The 12,951-nt window shown below is 41.1% G+C and overlaps 1 protein-coding gene across 7 annotated transcripts in view; it reads right to left on the bottom strand.

Annotated features, from left to right (window-relative positions):
- Positions 1-371: 371 nt before the first annotated feature.
- Positions 372-12,951, bottom strand: part of tfec (transcription factor EC) — a 57,420-nt gene continuing 44,840 nt past the window's right edge. For 2 of the 7 annotated variants that reach the window (XM_042511613.2, XM_042511617.2), the window contains 7 exons: positions 10,609-10,863; positions 9,759-9,860; positions 6,622-6,742; positions 4,722-4,778; positions 4,554-4,629; positions 3,472-3,619; positions 372-1,646 (listed from right to left, as the gene is read on the bottom strand). In XM_042511613.2, the coding sequence (XP_042367547.1) occupies positions 1,161-1,646; positions 3,472-3,619; positions 4,554-4,629; positions 4,722-4,778; positions 6,622-6,742; positions 9,759-9,860; positions 10,609-10,863 (1,245 nt within the window). In that variant the 3' untranslated portion in view covers positions 372-1,160. Of the gene's footprint in view, positions 1,647-3,471; positions 3,620-4,553; positions 4,630-4,721; positions 4,779-6,621; positions 6,743-9,758; positions 9,861-10,608; positions 10,864-11,425; positions 11,723-12,951 lie in introns of those variants that run through there. The other 5 variants (XM_042511616.2, XM_042511619.2, XM_042511614.2 and 2 more) reach the window with 5 other exon arrangements.

Consider the following 12,951-nt stretch of genomic DNA (forward strand, 5'->3'; position numbering starts at 1 on the left):
TTTTTATAGTTATTTTATGTCTATTTGAAGTCGTGTTGTATCTCTTTGTAATTTTGTGGTAATTTTCTTGTCTCTTTTGATCATTTTGTGCCATTTTCTTTTTTTGCATTTGTTTTCCCCCATTGTCGTTCTTTATGGTCTCTTTGCAGTTTCTTTACTTCTCTTTGTCATCTTCATGTGCCTCTTCCTGGTCGGTACATCTTAGTTTCAGTTACATTCCACAGGTGACAGCCAGGGGGGCCACCTGCACTTTGGGTCCCTGGGTCTGTGCCCAGCAGGCCCATGAATTATTTCATCTATGGTTTGGGGATGTATGATTGCAGACCTTAAATACATGATGCCTTGTGTGAGGTGACAACAACAAGCCAAAATCAGGCATACCAAAAAAAGGGGTTTATTATATTTGTTCCACCCCTGCTAAGAATAAAAAAGATAACATGTTAGATAATAATATATATCTTTTTCAGGAGTACATGGATTAAAACATATATAAATACATAAGCAATTATTTAACAAAAAAAAAAACACTTAAAAGACACAGACATGTTAGGCATTGCGGTGAGTACATCAGTCACATGTTCAGATCTCTTTATAAGACAAAACAGGTGTTTGAATAAGGCACATCACTGTTTACAATCCCTCTGTGAAGTAGTAGTTTTTTCATTTTAATAAAAAGACAGTTTTGGCAGGTTTTCAGTGATTATTTTTGCAGAAATGTTACAGTGTACAGCTACCACAGTGTTTACATAGACAAACAGTAGACATGGTCATTTACATTATGTACTTAAAGACTGAAAAATGTCTCCCTTTTTCTTGTGAGTCTGTTTCTGCTCTGTCCGGGAGGCAGAGAAACATATTCATTGTCTATAGTGAAGTTAAAAAGAGCAGGTGGAGGTCCATGAGTTATTTCAGGTCCGTCTGTGCTTTGGAGAATGCAAGATTTTTGGGGCCACCCACCTGGCCAACAAGAACTACACACTTTATATACAGGTGGCACTTTTAGGGGCACTGTCAGGTGTGTTAGCTGTCATTTAAATTACTTGCAACCCTGTGAGTGGTCATTGTTTGCTGGGAGCCATCAGTCTTTTAAAGGCTCTGTGTACGCCCCGTTCCCACTGGGGATTACAGTAGTATTGTTGTGTGTTACTGAGGGGGGTGCCTTATAGGTCGTCCCCCTCTCCAGAGCTGAAGCTGCTCCTGCGGCTGCTGTCCTTGGACGCGACTCCTGGCGAGCCGCCAGCCGAAAGGAGCGGGTCTGCCCCAAACGGCGAGAGAGGGTCGTCCATCAGGATCTCATCCAGCCGGTGTTCTTCCTTAAGGGTGGTGCTGAAGAAGTCTGTGAAGTGGGACAGTGGGTCGGAGAATGTGGTGCAGCCATCGGCGCCTGGGATGTGGTCCTGCGGCCTGGCAGGAGTGGGAATGGATGGCACGCCGGCCACAGCAGCTATCCTCTGGAGGTAGTCGCTGTTGGGGTCCTCTTGGTAGAGGGGCGGCTGCTGGGGTTGCTGGGCCTGGGGAGACGACTGCTGCTGTTGCTGCTGCTGCTGCTGCTGTTGTTGTTTGAGGAGATGGGACGACAGTTCAACTGTACCCAAAGCTGAAGCCATGTTTGGGAGGCCGTGTGCTCGTGCCTGGATCTCAAGCTCCTGGAAAACACCGGAAAAGAAACCATGACTTAAAAATGGTATTTTGAGAATATTATCTCCACACTCATTGCATGTTAGTGTAGATAAGAACTGAAAAAAAACACCTGAAAATGTGTGAATGCCAAACTTATGAAAAAATTTGCGATTACATTATTGTTTGACATCACCACGCACCACATCTCCTCCACATACTGAGGTCAGGTTCGGAATTAATGATACTTTGGGAGTTTGGGTGTTGACTCACACTCTTCTCCCACACAAACACACTCTTATCACAGCATTAATCACCTATGAGTGTCATCACAAAGACCTGTTTGACCTTTGTTAACATCTGTGGTAGTCAGTGTTTCCTGGATAGTTTTGTCATCTTTGAAGATGATTACAGGTTTTGAGTTCTTCCCATCATTTGAGGGAACTATATATCTGCATTTGTCAATAAGCATATTTTCATAAGTGCTCATCATCTATTCCTCACCTGTTGTTTTTCACTGAAAGAGCCAGGGTCAGTGTGTTTACTCATTAGATAATTAGCACTGAGCCCTCAGAGATAGGCAGGAGTTGAAGGAGCTCATGTAAACAACAGGAGGGATAAAGGGGGTTGGTCTTGTTTAGGTTTAGGGGTCATAATGCTCTGGAGTGAAAATGAGTTTACGTTGTGAGGCCGTAAAGCTTTGGAGTGTGAAGCACCCCGGGATGATTGAGTGAGGTGGGGTTGACAGAGTGAGCCCTCTGTCTTCACCAAACTGATGTTAGTCGTAATGAAACAGGCCTGTTAGGTGCCTGGGGGAGGCTGTTTTTAAATAAATCAGTAATGTGATAATAAGAGTTGACTTGGATTTTGCACTGGGAAGAAGTGCAGAGACTTGAGTTGATTGGCTAACCCTTTGTGTTGAGGCGTAAACTCACATTTACTCGGAGTATCACTGGTTTTGTGTTAGAGGAACGCTATACATTTTAAAAGCCAGCGCCACATGATCATTATAACCAACTCTTTTTGTAGTTCTAAACTTGTAACTGTGTTGTCCTGCAAATGATATCCAATATAAATCATTTAAAGATCCAGTGTGTTGGGTTTAGAGGATTATGAGGGACATATTGGTAAAAGTGGAAGATAATAATAATATTAATTATTATTATTATTATTATTATTATTATTATTATTATTATTATTATATAAGGTCATGTCATGTTTTGGTTTTCTAAAAGTGGGTAGCTCCAAGTACTGTTAAACCAAATACTGGTTCTAGGTAAGGGCCATTCAAGTTTTCGCTGTAATAAGCAGCCCCTCCACAACAAGCTGAACAGTGTCAGAGAAACATTGATTTTTAACGTGAAACTGCTTTGATTCAGTGTTTTTACCGGTTTAAATCCAGGGGTCTGTTTCTTTTTAGAGAAGAAGAGGCCTCTGTAGATAATTTGGTTTCTTGTAAAAACCTCTTGAAGATATCATAATGCTTGGCACACTGGAAAAAGTTTCAGCTGGTTGCAATCTGCAATCCTCACCACTAAATCCTACCACACTGCTGCTTTATTCTTAGTTTGAAATGTGAAATAATCTTGATTTGTAGGCCTCAATTTCCTTGTTGCCACACTTTCCTCTGACAAGTAAAAGCGCAGCAAAAAAAATGTCATCTCATATTATGCTTGTGCATCTTCCTTTTTTTTAAGACTAAACAATAATTTAATAGTAATTTACTTGTTTTAACAGAACAGATACAGATTTATGAGTTGAGGGCTGAGTTTAATTGTTTTAGTTAAAGCTGTTTTGTTGCTGTGCATACCACAAAAACACACCGAACACATTTGGCGCGTTATATTTTATTACCTGGATTCTCAGCAGAAGTCTCCTGTTGGCTTGCTCCAGCTTCTTCTGACGGCTCTCCAGCTCCCGAGCGTGCTGCTGCTCCTTCTGCAGCCACCTTATGTACTCCACCGAGGCCTTCAGGATGGTGCCTTTGTTCCAGCGCATGTCGCTGCAGAGCAGAGAAATGTAAAAGATAACCTTTTACACAGAACCCCCTGATGTCGGCAGAATATCCTCCGTAATAAAAAAAGAAAAAACGGTGGGGGAAAAGTTTTAACACAGAGGCTTTTTTTCCCCCTTTTATGATATGAATAAGAAATGGTGATTTACATGGGGCAATTATTCATCCTTGGACATTACATGGGGACACTGAATGGGAATTTTAATAGAATAGTTAAGTAGCTATGTGGAAAGTCCATTCTCGTACCTCCTTGTTCGGTAAAATTAATCCTCGAGTAAAAATAGGTGAGGGGAAAATGAGCTAAGTAGCAAGACGGAGGAGAAAATGGAGCTTTGGACTTGAGGTGCTAGAGTGCAAGTCATTCTTTTGCAGATATTATTGCTTTTTTTTAAGGGGAGCTGTAGTAAAATTGTCCTTTCCCACACGAGTGAGACGTTGGTCTGATCAGCGCTAATAATCTCCTTTATCTGGTGTTAACGGCGCGACGACAACGCCAACCTCCCATTTAAATTCGAAGCAAAGTTCAATTGCGAAAGATGGCCGGTGGATTTCAATTCAGCTCCACGCTCCATCTCTATGTTCCAATTGTGCTTCAAACTTTGATTCAAATGGTGCGGCCCACTTCTTTGCATTTGACCCTTTCCTCATCATTCATGCTTTGAGCTGAACTGCTGGGACCCAGCGAGAGGATGTACAGCTCTTGGAGAGTCGACTACAATGGGAGTTCAAGTGCACCCTTGAAATATGACTGAAATGTGCTTGAGTACTCATTTGAATTCAATGAACAACGTTTGGAGTGTCTTTGTGCTCGGAATTTAATATGCTTCCCCGCCAGACAAGGTCTTGCAGTTGTTCCAGTGACATAAAGTGAAGCGAAGTAGGGGCATTGTTTCAATAAATACATTTAGATTTCGCAACTTACGGGTCGTTCGACTTTGGTATGAGTGTCCCCAGCTCCTTAATCCTGTAGTTGATGTTGTATCTTCGCCTTCTTTCAACTAAGCAAGCAAAAAAAAAAGGGGCAATGATCAATAGGACATTGCCATATCCAATTCTCAGATGATAATCTGCAGCAGCAGGAGACACTTACTCAGATTATGGTTGTCTTTTTTCTGTCTCTCTTTGGCCATCACTCTTGTGTCATGCTCTGTCAGAATAAAAAAAATCACAGAGGGAGACAAATTGATTAGTGACGCACACTAACTTAGAAACTGTAAAACAACGAACACAGAATTCCACAAAAGGTCCAGTCAAGGGACACACAATCAGTTGTTTGAGGGAGTTCAGTGGCGGGGTCTGCCACATTGCGGAGTTTCCATGCATTAGCCCAAAACACAGACACAAGCTTGACCTCCTCACACACACACTGGATGAGCCCAATTTATCCCCTCCAGCATGTCTGAAGCTCATTGTGGACGGAAAAAATGGGGATCACTTTAAAACTACCATAATTAAGACAGTTTAGCAAATTCGCTAATCTGTCCTGGAGAATGCCACTACATCCATATTTGTGTTCACATTCTTCCAAATTACATAATTGGCGACCTGAGATTGGATTTCCCAATTTGTCTCTGTTGATTCAATCAAGACAATTTAAACTCTGTGGAACAGCCCCATTGTCCTCTGTGCCCATGCTCAAATGAAACAGATGGCAATTTCCTTATTTGCTCCCTGAGAGTGAAGGGTTCTTCAAGCTTCCTTTCTATTTCCTAAATCAATTGGGCTTCTTTTCTTGATGCATGACATTAATAAGAAATGTCTTAAAGGGCCCTTTGTTTGTTTTTTGTTTTTGTCTAGCACTGTGTCGAAAAGTCTACACGTTTCTGCAGCCTATTAAGGGAGCCAGTGACAAGCGGGACAGTGTTTGTCAAACGCTGGACACAAATCGGCTTAGACGTTTGTCTGTTGTTTGCCTGACACATGTAATTGGAGTCGACTTTAGCAGGAACAGACACATTGCCTTTTTTTAGCTAACACAGGTACACTCTGTTCTTTGTAGCACCCACCCAGAGCTTTAAAGGGATAGTTTGGATTTTTTGAAGTGGAGTTATGGGGAGGTTATCAATCGTCAGTGTGCTATAGTCATTATCAGCTAGCATGCCCCCAAGTTTGGAGAAGCAGGCTGGAGTGCGACACAGAAGCTAAGCAATATACTGCTGTGGATGGGGGGGGGGGGCAACAAAATGTATTTTAGCCACCTAAAAAAATCCCAACTGAACAAAATCAATATCAGTTTAAGTGTATGCTCTATTGAGAATATTTTCACTGCTTTACTGTTCAGTCAGACAGACCATTAGTTCCCCATCTATGATCTTGTGAAAGCCATTGTCAAGATTCCACTGAGAAAAACAATTTTAGCTTACTGAACCCTGGAGCTGCTGGTCTGCAGCTGCTTCAATCAGTGAGCAAGTTTGTGTTTTCAAACCCAAAATAACTAAATTCATGAGGCACCTGTAAACTAGCAGTTCCTTTGTTCAGCAATATTAAATGACTGTTCTCTTATTAGAATCTTGCTTTGAATAGAGCAATATAACAACTTCATTTTTCCATTTAAAACCCCTGTCTGACATTAAGGTAGAACAGTGAAAATACTCTCAATATGGCGTACTCTTAAACTGATATTGATTTTTTGAGGTAGCACTTTTTTGAAGTGACTGAATTTCATTTTGTTGCTGGCCCCCTTTCACAACAGTACATTTCTTAGCTTTCATGTCCAACTCCAGCCTGCTTCTCCAAACTGGAGGGGTGCTGACTGACATCTACTCTTTGTCATATACTGTCAATGGATAAGTATCTCAAACAACCCCACTTCAAAAAAATCTGAACTGTCCCTTTAATGTACCAGTAATGTGCCTTATTTTTTGTTGTAATCAAAACGCTTTCTTGTAGCGAGCAGCATTTGTGTGATTTTAACTTTTACAGAAATGTGAGCATGTAATTATTCATTAATCCTTTAGTTGTTTGATCAGCGCTATGGTATGAGTTCATACCTGTGTATTCCCTTTTTACAGTGAGCTTTGTGGGGTTAGATGTGGGACTCAGTCCACCATTAGGGGCGTTCATACCTTGTTCACCCCCATAGACGTCCAGCATGCTGCTACTGAGGGACACCTAGGAGAGAGGGGAGGAGGAGGGAGGGAGAAAGAGAAATTGTCAGTCATGTGTTAAGCATGCAAACACATTTGCAAACCACAACATAAATAGCTGTTTTTAGCCACTGTGTGGCTTTGTTTATCATTGACAGAAATGACAAGAGGCGAATGGAGTGATCACAGCCTTGCAGAGTCGGCTGTCAGTCCCCAGGCCTGTGGCTCTGGACTTCCCAGCAGGGACTTGTAGTATCCACATGTCTGTCTCAGCAGGACGTACTGCATGCTCATCTTGTATCACAAAGAGTAAAAAACAGCCTAACAAGACCTTAACCTTTCTGAATCTCGCTGAAACCGGGTCAATAGAGGGTCAACCTCCAACCGTACTCCATCTAACCCTAAAGCCTTGTGAGGTTTGGTTTGCCCAGACGCAGTGCCTTGATCTGCTAATGTCACCATTTTCAAAACCCCTCCACTTGAAAGCGCTCCTAACACAGAGATGTGCTCTGTGTTAGAAATAGCATCCCATTAGATGAAAAGGCTAGCTGGGTCAATTGCTTGAACAGAGGCAAAACTGTTTTCCTACGGGTCTCTGCTCGTCTGGGAAAAGCGTGCATCAGTTCTGCGATAATGACATCTTTTCACGGACCGGGGAGATGTCAAGATATGGCGTGCTGACACACATGTGTGTCTAATTCGCATTTGTGTATTTATGGGAAAATGCTACAGAAACCACCATGCATTCCACCAATGCGCGCAGCCAATTTTGTCCACGACATGTGTGTCAAATCTAACTGCCAGACCGGTGAACGTGATAAGGCTGCATGTCAAGTCAAGAGATGGGAAGGAATGGAAAGTAAGGGAGAGAAAAAAAGGAGAAGAAACATAACACAAGAAACTGCAGACATTTCAGTTATCTGCAGTTGGTTTGCATTTCTTTCTCATTATCTCACCAAGATGGGAGAAGAGGAGGAGGAGGAGAAGGAGGAGGAAGAGGAGGAGGAGGAGGAGGAGGAAGGGACAAAAAGTGCTTATCAAAATGAAAGATTGCAACAATTCCCCTACTACTCCTATTGTAATCACTTCAGTCCCTCTCCCGTCTGTGTTCCTGGATGTGTTGACACGGCGAAACGACGTGATGCATCGTACTGTATGACTAATTAGGATGAATTGATCCATTTAAGCATGGTATCATTTCTGAACAAGCCCATGGGGAGTGTATGCATTAGCCCAATCCAATGGCTCAGTAACTCTCTCCAACAAAAATCTCTCGCTCCTCTGTCGCGCCTCTGTCCTCATTTGAAACCCACTGTTTCTCCCATTCCTCTCTCCCAGTGCTTTATCTCCCCCCTCATTCCTTCCCTGTCACAGTATCAGTTGTGTTTTGCTGTGTGTCACTTTATCTGTGTGCATGACTCTTTGTCTGCCAATCTGTCTCTCCCTGTATTTAAGGAGTTAGGCCAGATTCCCAGTTTTCCCATCCCACAAACTTTCTCAGTATTTGGCTCAGGTGTCGCTATGTTCTCCAGCCAAATGGACCCTTGTCCCACATTTTTGCAGAGAGTATTTGAATTCCTTCTTGGCCATGAATCCAGATGATGGTGCTTGTCTGTGGTGCCATTGCTACACTGCAAAAAGGATCCAATTGTTTGAACCTAAAAAAGCTAGTGTCCACGCCGCCTTAAAATTTTAAGGTGACTGAATTTGAGAGGATAAGTTGAGGTAAATTTGTAACAATTTTCCTCTCAAATGCAGTTGACTTAAAAATTCAGGCAGCTCGAACACTTTTTTATTTTTTATTTAATCAAAACAAATAGTTCCTTTTTACATTGGAGAAGAATGGACCTTAGTAAGGCAGTTACTAATAGGGCTGCACCGATTTACAGGATAAACATTGGTATCAGCTTATATTCACCTTTTTGACTGCCATCAGCCTATTAGTAAGTAAAAGGACATTCACCGATGGCTGATGTTTTTCTGTTGCGTCGCATCAATTTTTCGCAGGATAAAAAGCAGGGCTCAAGACTAATAATTTACCATTGTTCCTGAGAAGCTAGAAAACGTGTTTGGGACAAACAGAGATCTTCCCCGGGACACCTTTGGGATGAAGTGAACTCACTATTGACACATCAGGGGTGCACCCCATTTTTTTCCTGATGATTCTACATTGTGAACAACAAATTTCTGTTTAAATTGCCAGAAGGGGAATAACTATGAGCTGTTAGTTGTTAGCAGCTGGTGGCCAGAACTAACAGCTAACAGAGGTTGTACTTTGTTCGATTATGATGCGTTCAAAATCTGTTCAGTATAAATTATTATTGACCGAAGTGGTCAGTGTAAACTAAAATGTAGTTTTTGGCATGAAACTTGAATAAATACATTTTTTGGGGGGATAAATTAGTTAATGTTTTCCAGGTAATATACAGTATACTGTTTATATGATTGAATTTGTGCTTATTCAAAGCTGGTGTAATGAAGGACTGAATGAATTTAAAACAGTTCAGTTATTCTTTAAAACGAAGATTTCTTTGTGTCCGTCGGTGTCGGCTGTTAGCCAAATTATTGTCTTAATCATTAGCACTGGTGAATTTCTCAATCCCTCATTGGATCCCTAGTTACTACATATTTTTTTCTATTGTCTTTAGGTATAAACCTCTGTCTTAAAACATCCTCCTTTCATTTTTTTTTAACTTAATCTGCATTGTTGATCTTCTTGAGTAATGTGAGAAATGTTACTAAGCCCTGATGAACTTTGACTCATCACCATACTTAAGCTGACCCCAAACTAAGACAGGTCCCCTTTTTCCCAAGCAAGTCAAGCCTGCTTCTAAATGTTTGGGTGGAGGAACCTCACTTTCAAGTCCTCCGTTCAACTTGACAAAAGAGTAAGATTATTAGTTGAGGAACTTAACTACAATAATGAGAGCAGGTTAACAAAGAAAGGATTGTGCAGAAATCAATAGAAAAGACCTTCAAACTGCTGACCGTCTGTCGCATTTGAAAGTGTTAATGTAGCTGTTAATGTGAATCATACTTACATTGTTTTGCATTATGATGTTAGGCTCCATGCAATCCAAGCCTCCATCATTGAAACCGGATTCAAGACTAATTAGGTCATCAATAACTTCATCCATTGGAAACTAAAAGAAAACAGTAATTTCAGTGTACTCATGGACAGGCTGATGATGTTTCTACCAGAATATCAATACTGTCCAAGTCGGATCTTTTTGAAATCTCAACATTCAAACTAAAGTAGACACAGGGAAGGGGAGGGACTGTCGAGAGACTAATCCAATAACAGACAAGTTTTCCAGCGCCTAGTTAGTTAGCATCGTTGGCGAGAAAAACATGCATCTGTTATCAAACTAGTTTCCTGCTTTGGAAGGGTTCTCTCATCAGAGGCTGCATGTCTGAAGTTATTGATGAACACATCAGAGAGAGAGAGAGAGAGAGGGAGATCAATAATGGCATCACTTTGTTTGGATGATAAGTTGGAAGTGCTCTTTCAAACCCAGACATATATAGGATGCTTGTGAATTATATTACATACCGAGTGGTTGTCTAAACAAAGTGTCAGCCGTGATTTATCTCCCTTAATGACAGAATTTACAAGGACTAGGACAGAATTCTTACAAAGGGCATACAAAATGATCACAGAATGGAACATTTCCTTTGACAGGAGTGTGGTGTGTTAACAGAAAAATATGTCAAGATTGTTGCGAAATTTTAAAAAAATTATGACACACACTTTTTTGGTATGTCGCAGAGTCTATGGTTCCAATATTGTTGTTGCAATTTCTCATCTTTCCAGTTCCATTTTGAGCTTGCTCAATTTCAGTTCCATATATTCACCAACATCACAGTTCACACTTTCTTTTTCTCACTCACCTCGCTGTCGTGATTTGCCATAGTAAGGAGGGTAACAGGGCTGTTGGGGTTGCTGCCGTCGCTGACGGAGGGCATATGTCCATTCCTCATGATCGGTACGGTGGCCAGTGGTTGGCCAGGAGCGTGTGGATGCGCAACAGCGTGACCCTGCCCAGCCGACGAGGCCAGTTTAGAGCCCAGCGTCAGGTACTGCTTGACCTGTTGATTCTGGGTCTGGTGGAGGTGGAATTTGGAGTTCTCCAGGTGGCTCTGTACCTGCAGCGAAGACAAAGCAAAAGTTAAATAGTTGACTAAACAGAAAATTAACTGAAACAGGGCTGACTAAGAACATATGTGCATGAGGTGTTCACAGCAGCTGTCGGCTTTGCGAAAAGATGGTCCAACTCAACAAACAGAAATAGTTGCGTGTCAGTATTTCCCATTATTAGTCATTTATGCCGAGCAAATTTACAGACTTACAGCAGTCCTGTATTTTGAAGCACACTCACATTAAAGTGAGTCATGTTGAAATGTCTTTATGAGAATTAAGTCTCATAAGGCCCTTTCTCAAATAAAGTATTGTCATACACTCTGACTGAAAAATGTGGTCAATGGCAAAAGCTTTTTCCCCCAGAATTCAGCTTAAGTTGACAAACAAAACAACTTTCTTCTTACTTTTATATTCTATTAATCGGCAGTAGCAAATACATATACATACAGCCAGAAGTCAAGATAGTCAAACCCATGATAAAAGCTTTACAAATAAATATGAAAACATGAAAGGACTATTCAACAGAAAAATTTTATCAGGTATTTTTCTAGATTCTGATGTTCTTACATTTGAAGCTCTGGTCGCGTCCCGCATCGTGTAGTAACTGCAGTCAGTTAAGTGTGGCATTCTCAGAAAAGCAGATAATCTTCAGATTTGTTTGTTTTGGTGGAGCAGCAAGTCAACTTTGGGCATCCAGATCTGCTGCTGCTGCTATCCTGTTGAGCTGCTGACTTCTTGGTGACTGTCTGTACTTCCAAGTCCCCTACCAAAGTCTTATAAAGGGCCCTAAGTGAACTAATTGGCCCAAAGCTGGGGGTAAGCCTTTATGTTGCGTAGCATGATAATCACTTCAAACACTGGACTGTCAGATCACTCAGGGTTTGATCACTGCAGGATATCTGCCTTTAGCGTCTGTCACTAATTCATGAAGACCGCCCTTTTCTGTGGAAGTGACCAATCAGTGGTCAGCTGCCGACGTCCTCTCCTGCCTGCTCCAGGGGTTGTGGCAGCACAATTGACCCTTGTTCCCCAATGGGGGTTTTAAATAACTCTATTGCCATTTTTAACAAGTCTTTTCATTCATTCACTGGTTTCAATGTAGACAGTTTAGTGTGATCAGTTTCTCAAAGAAAAACTGCAATAAAGCTATTTTGAGGTCTTTAGAACTGTGTTTATGGCTATTCAGAAGGAACATCACCTAAAAATGACAAGATTACTTACTGGTCTGGAGCAAACAAAGAAGCTCACTGTTGTTACTTTTGGGTGTGCCCAGTAATAATACATGGATTGTTAGCAGTGGGATTATTATGTTAGTCTTGTCAGCTGTAGATGTTCATCGTGTCTCTTTTACCCAGTTTTGTTTTTGAACTTCCTCTTAAAAGTATTCTTTTCACTGGCCAAAATAGCGTGCTCCATGGGCTTGCCTGAACTTCTTTTTATAAATACATGGCTGTTTTTTCCATGACGGACCTCAGCTAATCAGTTAGAGGTCGTTAGATAAGTCAGATAAGCAACAATGCTGGTGTCTTACTTTAGAAGATTTAGAAAACTATGCAACATGGCTTAGGCTAAAGGAATACTGGAATGCTTCACCCACAAACTGACCATTTTTATATCAGTTAGTCATGCTGTGTTACCTTGAATTTGTGAAGAAAATGCATGCCTCGCAAGCCTCCACAGAAACCAGCATATTGATCAAAACATCTGTTTACAAACTCTTACACAAGTCATATAGTATAATCCAAGTCTCATTTATCCAGTCATATGGTTAGTACTCCCCAAACATGCATATTTGCTAAAACCTTACGATTTTTAACTACACCGAAAGTGAAACTTAGCTATGCTCTAGGTAACATGTTAAACTATGACGTATGTTGTTATTTATTGGTTAAGTGAATGCTTGGTGTTATAGGGTTCTTGCAGCCCCATTAGTAATGTTTATTAAAACCTATAGCCTATATCTACTTTAAGTTTGCTGAAACAAACAAACATAAGCCACTGTTAGCTCAAGTAAGGCTGCGTTCACAAAACTACTAGAGAATTCAATCGAGCAACAATGCATTTCATTGCTTGTGGCTTGAGTTTTAATTTCA

Source organism: Plectropomus leopardus, chromosome 22, assembly GCF_026936395.1.
Source record: "Plectropomus leopardus strain MGB_pleo_1.0 chromosome 22, ASM2693639v1, whole genome shotgun sequence".
NCBI classification, from domain to species: Eukaryota; Metazoa; Chordata; class Actinopteri; order Perciformes; family Serranidae; genus Plectropomus; species Plectropomus leopardus.